The sequence below is a fragment of the Musa acuminata genome, chromosome BXJ1-1 (assembly GCF_036884655.1).
Source record: "Musa acuminata AAA Group cultivar baxijiao chromosome BXJ1-1, Cavendish_Baxijiao_AAA, whole genome shotgun sequence".
NCBI lineage: Eukaryota > Viridiplantae > Streptophyta > Magnoliopsida > Zingiberales > Musaceae > Musa > Musa acuminata.
This window is the reverse complement of record NC_088327.1, coordinates 37795433-37803425: the sequence shown is the minus strand read 5'-3', so window position 1 is coordinate 37803425 and position 7993 is coordinate 37795433. Positions and strand designations below refer to the sequence as shown.

General features: G+C 35.2%; 1 protein-coding gene across 2 annotated transcripts; it reads right to left on the bottom strand.

The window, feature by feature from the left end:
• Positions 1 to 2911: 2911 nt before the first annotated feature.
• On the bottom strand, positions 2912 to 6566 carry LOC103974984 (uncharacterized). 2 transcript variants are annotated; one of them, XM_009389891.3, is made up of 3 exons: positions 6255 to 6561; positions 4753 to 4833; positions 2912 to 3376 (listed from the first exon to the last, which is right to left on the bottom strand). In XM_009389891.3, exons 1-3 carry the CDS (start codon positions 6417 to 6419, stop codon positions 2999 to 3001), a joined length of 624 nt encoding a protein of 207 aa, XP_009388166.2. In that variant the 5' UTR covers positions 6420 to 6561; the 3' UTR covers positions 2912 to 2998. The 2 variants fall into 2 exon arrangements, with proteins under 2 accessions (XP_009388166.2, XP_065047572.1); XM_065191500.1 differs by lacking the exon at positions 4753 to 4833 and having other exon boundaries at positions 6255 to 6566.
• Between the last annotated feature and the right edge of the window lie 1427 nt (positions 6567 to 7993).

The following is a 7993-nucleotide window of genomic DNA, read 5'->3' as shown; positions in this document are numbered from 1 at the left end:
TTCATTTTCATCAGATTGGAGAGAAGTCCGAGTATGCGAGTACGCAAGCAATTTGCCAAAGTTGTTTGTAACTTGCACCATGCTTCTGTAGTAGTCGTACATGAGGATATCAGCGGGGCAATGGATCCAGCAACGGAAGCTTGAATAACTTGGAGGATGAGGCGATCTTGACGTAACCATAGTTTGTGGGCTGGATTTGGCACTGGACTGGGTTCACTTGGGATGTTGATCATTTCAGGTGGACACTAGAGAGAGCCATCAACGTAACCTAGGAGATCATAGCCAAATAGAAGATTAGAAAGTTGCCCGCCAAGATACGTAGTTGCCGCCGGATAATTTGAAGGGAATAAGTGCGGCAGCATTGATGGTGATAAGACTTTGAAAAGTACTCAGAGTCCCTGCAGAAACAGGAATATCGGAAGAGGAAAATGAAGACATCCCAAATATTTTGTGGCGGTTTAAGTGATCTTTATAAAAGATGTAAAGATATAGAAGGGAGGGAGGAGGAGAAAAGCATATCAATGCGCTGCAAAAGAAGCTGCAACGATGAACTGCAGAAGAGGCTACAGCGATGCACTGCAGAGGAGGCTGCAGCGATGCACTGCAGAGGAGGCTGCAATGATGCACTGCAGAGGAGGCTGCAACGATGTGCAAGAAATCTGCAACGATGAGGTGAAAAGAAAGAAAAAAAAATCTGCAGCAGTAACAGTTGCAGAGAAATTGCTGCGATAGAGGGAAGCAACTGCAGATAGAAGCTGTAAAAACTGCAATCGTTCCTATTGCCGCAAGAAGGCAGTGATGGCTGTGGCGGAAAGGATGGCGGCAATAGCACTTCTCGCTCGAGTGAGATGCGGGAACGAGGATGAGAGGTTGTTGGCCGAGGAGCAGTTGCAAGGACGACGGCCACCAAGGTAGTGTAGGCGAGGTTCTTGTGAGGGTAGGAGGTTGCCGAGCAGTCTCTGACTCCGGAATAGGAAGCAACGACACCAGAGGAGAGATAAGCAACAGCACTGCCCTTTCCAACTGAATAGAAAAGAAAAGTAGTAGAAGGCTTCGGTAGAAATTAAACGAAGAATATAATAAGATAGAAATTGTAGAAGAAACTATGAAATGGATAAAATGTAATTATCTAGTTCATTTTGATAGTAAGCTTTTGACAGCTATTTATACACACTCAGTAGGGAGGTTATACACAATCAGCATGGAGGATTTTTCTCAACTGCTTAGATATTTCCTCAACTACCTGGAGATTTCCTCAACTGCCTTGAGGAAATCTTATCTGCTTATTTATGCAGCCTGATAGATTACCCTTAGTTATTTGCCTTACCAAAGGTAGCCTAACGATGCACACACTTCTTGTTTAGATGCGAATTTTCATCAACGCCACAATCCGACATGGTTACTAGTTGTCTCCGATATATTGGAGTCTTGCTTTATCTTGTGTTTGTCAGCTTATTTGTCGTATCACTCCATGTTCCGTCTCTTTAATACATCTCTTACCTTTTTGCAAAAAAATTATAACAATAGTTAAATTAAAAATTACATATTTCCTCTTTTTCTTCCTTTTTTTTCGTTCTTCCTTTTTTTCTTTTTCTTTTTTCTCATATTCTTACTAGCAATTAATTAATGATAGTAAGTGTTGAATATCGAATTTTGATAACGAAATCAATTGATGAAGTTATAATCTAATCATCGTTTAAGTGACGCAAGACTAACTTCGTTCATGGAAAAATAAATCGATTAAAGTAAGAGAATCAAACGTTGGGTCGGAATGGATCATGTCAGAAGATTGGATGTTCGACCGGAGGATCGATCGATGTGCTGGCAGAAGGACTTCGTGCCATGAGTTCGGGCATCGGGTTAGAAGGATCGGACATTGCGCCAAGGAGATCGGATATTATATGAGGTCAATATGTCGATCGGACAATACGCCAAAGAAGAGGACGATGCACCAAAGGTTTGGAAGAAGCGTCAAATGAACGAATGACATATTGGATAACATAGTATTCTTGTCTTGTAATCGATCGTGTCTTAATCAAAGTAGTTTAGGTTTTAATTGAATTGGCTTTGAGTATAACCATATCAAATTAATTAAGGGCTCATTGGACTTGATTTAAGGTTGAGTTAGGCCTATTGGGAGGCTCATTTAGTGACCCAAAGTTAGGTCAGGCGGTGGAATCGCTTATGAGATGAAACGTACGAAGTGTATGTTTTCTAAAAAAACTCGATGGTGGTACAACTAGTATCGAGCGATGGTATCAACTAGACAATCTCCCATACTGTCAAGTGGTGGTATCGTCGGTACTTTGAAAACCTAAGATGAGACATTTCTTTGCTCTATTTTTGAAGTAATTTTGGGTCTATAAATACTCCAATTATTCCGGCTTGAGAAAACAAGAAAAAGAGTAGAAAGGGAGAAAGAATCTTTTAGAAAATAGTATTGTAATCTCTTTTAAAGTTTAGTCTCATCCTCCTAAAATTAGAAGTTTTATAAGGGATGAGTGGGATCTATTGTAAAAGAAAAGTGTAAAGATTCTCTCTTGAGCTTCTAAAAAAAAGGAGAAAAAGTTATAAAGAGAATAGTCTCGACAAAAAAAGAATCGAGAGTAAACGTACGTCACGATGATCGAACAGATATAAATTCAGTATGCATTTACCGAACCACTAATTCGCCCTCCCCGCTTCTCTTAATATTGTTTACGATCCCAACAGTAAAGTATTTATGTAAAAGATAATGAGAAATAAACTCATTTAAAATATATATTTTTTAAAAAATAATAATTTTATATTTTAATCCCTGAAAATTACTAATTACAAATCGATACTTGAATTTTCATCGAGGAGATGAAACAGCAGACAAGTTAGAAACTTGCATTATTACTATATCAATATCATCACCGTGGGACAGGTATCAAAACTTCAACTTTAACATTTTAGTCCCCAAAAACTTATAATTAATCCTTGGAATTACAAAAGTTATCACCGTGAGGGATAAATTTCAACAGTAAGATTGATGGGTTGGACTATCTAGATTCATATCCATAGATGATTCGTTGGATCTGAGAGAATTAAGCTCCTGGTTGTGGTTGGGATCATGATTTCTAGCCCCACCATTTGCATAAACACCACATCCCTGAGCAAGGTGACAATGCTGAAAGCTCCCACGAGCAGGACCGGAAAGTGGATTTGAGAAAACACAGTTTTTGGCTTGATCAGAGTCACCACTAGGAGGGACACAACCGGTTGATGCCTGAGAAGATAGATCAAACAATGGTTGGGCGCTCGAGTTCATAAAGTGCATTGTGGATTGGGTTTGTTGTTGGAATTCCGATATTGGTGACGTTGATGGATTCTCTACTTCGAAGTCCATCTCATTCTGCATGAAATGTATATTCTCAATTGAAAATTTACAAATGCTCAAAAAGCAAAACCATGATTAATGTATTTATCCTGCTAATAAAATGAGAAATTGACAGAATAAAAATGTATTTATGGAGACAGGCATCTTGTTGCTTCAATAACAAAACAAGATCATAAGCAACCACGTAACATCCAAGCAATTCAAAAAGTATGACCATACAAAATAACTATTGATAACCTCCTTATCGATCTAATTGGCCACATCAATTTTTTTTTTTATTTGGACGCTCAGCAATCATAAATCACTATTTGTGCAGATCAAGTAAATAAAACTCTAGAAAATGATCTACTTTGAATCCCCAGAATGCTAATTAGAAAGACCAAATACAAAAAAGATTAAAAAAAAGTAGTATGCAGCCCGATGCTGAAAGACAACTAGTTCCTGTGTGACATGGTGATATAGTTCTCTGTTCTCCCAAATCCTTGTCACATGTTACACCAGGCAGAATTTTGCCAAAAGATATCTGTGTTTTACTGCTGATCACCATAATGCGATGGCAACAACAAGTATTAAGTTGTAAGCATATGCAGGATTGTTAGTTAACGTTTAACTTCTCCTTGAAACTATTTTTCTCCTCGAGTAGTTACAACTAAAATAAATTCATTCACAGTTGAGAATGAGTTGGCAAGTATCACACAAAGGAAAACTGACACCAGAATACACGATTAATTCTATTATTATCATAAAATATCTCGACAAACATGAAATATCCCAAATGATATATTAGATTATGTTCGTATATGATAAATACCAGTTGGACCCAATTGTATTGATCAGTATTTACAGGTCTAACCAAGTACATATAACAAAACACAGCTTAATACCACTATACATAGAGTTTAATTTAGTTTTTCTTAAGTATTATGTTCAATGATACTTGATGACACAGATCTTTTATACCCCTCAGTATATTGGTACCATTCTAGTCTGATAGTTTACTAAACTTGGTTTCAGACTGATATCTAAACCTTGTTACATATAGTATCTATGTTTGGTGAGAAAATTAGAAAGTCATCCTCGAAATTGACTTAACTAATGTGACTCGATGATAGAAAATCAGTTCACATAATAGTTTCTCTAACTCAAAATCATTTAAAGGAATAGCATATTAAAAAACACTGCTAGTTTTGAATGTTAAGGTATTTCTGATACCAATTCCAAAAACACAACTAGGTACAAAATCGTGAACTGATATATATATATATATATATGGTGAATGGGGTATAGCAACCACCAAATTTGTCTAGTTGCTTCACTAGATGAATAAGCAAAAAGAAATAAATGAAGCAGAAGATGCGGCAAAGCCAACCAGCAAGCAATCATCATAAAACCTGAATATGGGTGGCAATGTCAGCTACAGTCAACCTTGATCCAATTTCATCCTGACTCAAAATCCACTGGCGGAGCTTATCCTGTGTTAATGAATATTAAAATTAGCTTTGTGAGTTTCTATAAACTATGCATCTAATTTAACAGACTTAAGCAACTTTAAGACCAGCTAGTAAAGGAAATATTAAAGATAAAAATGCATGATATGCCTGCTGATCTATTGATTTTTTTTTTCCCACATGTTAGTCCTCAGATTTGGAAGACAATTCAAAATAAGAATAGGTGTTACCTACAAGCAACAGCATAAAACATGGAACCAAAGAAATCACATAAAAGGTGGGAAGCAAAGCTCCAATGACCTAATGGGGAAATTCGCTCAGTTTTAAGAGATTCCAAGCTTAGCTTAGACAAGATTTGAGGGATGGACTCCTCTACAATCTCTAGTGACTAGTACATGGAGCATTTTACTTCTTTTCCCCCCCTGTTTTATAACATTCCAGGTTCTTAGTTTACCAGCAAGTAAGAAATTGTTCAACGATATAATGTGATGTCAAGGTTGCTGTATTAAAATGACTAAGAAAACCCACAACAAGAGAATGTAAACAGCTTTCATCGGTCCAAACAATGAGACTCACGGTTTGGAAAGTTTGCTATCTTATGAAGTTAACACATTCGCAAGTTAAAACAGGAAAAAGAACTTGGATTTTATTACTACACTGTGACAAACAAAGTGCATATAGGAAAAGCCATGAGTTCTGGAAATGCATAATGCATCTCGCTGTCAATGTTGTAAAGCTGAATTAGCAAATGTTGTCGCTCTCTTATGAGGTTAAAGAACAAGACCGCCTCTTTCAGAGGAACAGTTTCCGAACAGGGAGGTAGTGATTAGTGAGAAGAGCATATCTAAGTCAAAAAAACACAAGGACCCCATTAAATGGATCAACAAAAGGTATAAATCACAATCGCAGGCGCAGGTAGTTTCCACTTCCCAGTATTGATGATAGCAACACATGATCGTAAAGAATGATGGTCTACAATCCGAATCTAAGCACAGTGATCATGGCGGGGAGAAGGTGCAACTGATTGTGGAAATCGCTGAGTTCATTTAACAAACAAATGCAAAAAAGTGCATCACATACACTCGTAGAAGCATTTGATCGCTCCCGTACAAAAGAATCAAATAATGATTCACAAACATAGCAGCCTTTCTTCATTTGACAAAAAAGATATTTCAAGAATAAAATAACCGAACATAATGCATTGTCTTAAGAAGAGAAATCAATCAAGCAAGACCTAAGTACGACCCATAGCATCCACATGAAGCAAAACGAGACGACCTTTTTACCTCATGATAGTAGAAAAAGGGATCAGAGCGAGATCCCCGCAGGATCGATCACCGTCGATCGGGAGAACAGAGAAGCATAAAACATAAAGGTGCGACCAGAACAAGAACCAAGTCACGAGGATGAGGGGGCAAAGAGGAGGAGGGGAGAGAACGAGGAACCAGGGCGTGGCGCTCGCCGGCGTGGAAGGAAAGAGCCCGGTGGTGCACGGATTGCGTGTAGAGCTGGGAGAGGGAGTTGGCGGCGCCGCGGAAGGTGGAGTAGAGGGTCCGGTCGGCCTCGTCCAGCGGCGTTGCCGCCTCCTCCGTTTTCCGTTTCCTCGCCATCACAAATCCCTCCTATCTATTATCACGCAAGCGGACCAGCAGTTTCGATCAATTGACCAAGTGACGAATGAAACCCTAGACACAAAAAAGAGAGGAAGGGGACGGATGAAGGGAGGGAAGGGAGCGAAGGGCTATATATCTTAAACGCGCTCCACCAACGCCGAGAAAACGTGAAAAATGAACGAGGGGGGGAAAAGAGTTTTATATTTTATATGGGACAATTTATAGAAGAAAAAAATGATTATTATTTACTATTATAATAATAATAATAATAATAATAATAATAATAATAAATCTTAATTATTTTGATACATAAAAAATTAATTTTACATTACCTAAATTTTTATTTAAAATTTTTAATTAGGTCTTTATAGATTTTTCTATAGTTCTTAACACTAATATTAATCATCATTTTACATCTTCTAACTAATATTAAGCTTAAATGATTCTCTCTCATCGAGGTGATACATAGTTGTTCATGAATAAAAATTTTTTTTTTCTATAACTCATATATCTATCATAATATAAATATTTTTTATATATTACTTTTACCCAACACCTAAATCAATAATGTATTATCGGTTTCATAATTATCTTATAATTTTTTTAATCTCAAATATATTTGATAATGATAGAAGACTCCTAATTAATACCTTTTGTCGTTTTAACCATTATATTTTTTATTTTGAATAATATCAATATAAATCTCTCCATATTTTTGAATAATTGATTCAAAATATCTAAATTTTTTACTTAAAAATATTTCTTATTCATCCAACTTAACGATATTCTCCTATCTATTCCTAATATTACTAAGATTGCTTCTTATATATTTAGTTTCAGTTTTATATAATCTAAAACATTTAACTTCTAAGAATTATCTCGGTAACTTAAGTTTATAATTAATTTTACTTAGACTCTCATTAAATAAGATAATATCATCAGTAAATAACGTACACCAAGGGGTCTATCATATAAATGACTAATAAATTCATCCATTATCTATGTGAAAGGATAGAAACTCAATATAAAACATTGATGTAATCCTAAGAAACTCACTAGATACACTCTATATAGTTCTAATACTAATAGCTGCATTATCGTATATATTCTTAATAACATCAATATAATTAGTGAATATATTTTTTTTCTAAAACTTATCATAAAAATTCTTTAAGAATTTTATTATAGGCTTTCTATAAGTCAATAAAAACTATATACATTTTTTTCTCCCTATACTTTTTCATTAATTATCTTAATAAATAAATATTTTTTTAAAAAATATAAAACTAAATTAATTTTTAAAAGGAATTTTCAAGCATTATTCTACTTTCAATAACTTTTTGTTAATATTTCATAGTATGATTCATGATTTTAATTCCTCTATAAATTGAACAATCTTATATGCCATCCTTATTCTTGTAAATTGATATTAAAAAAAATTCTCTATTAAAAATTTATATTTTTAAAAAAAATATATGCTTTTCCTATAAATATCAATTCTATCCTTCTAATATTAACAAGTTTTTTTTTTTTCAAAATCCATTTGGTTCAATGGACTATTTGCACCTCAT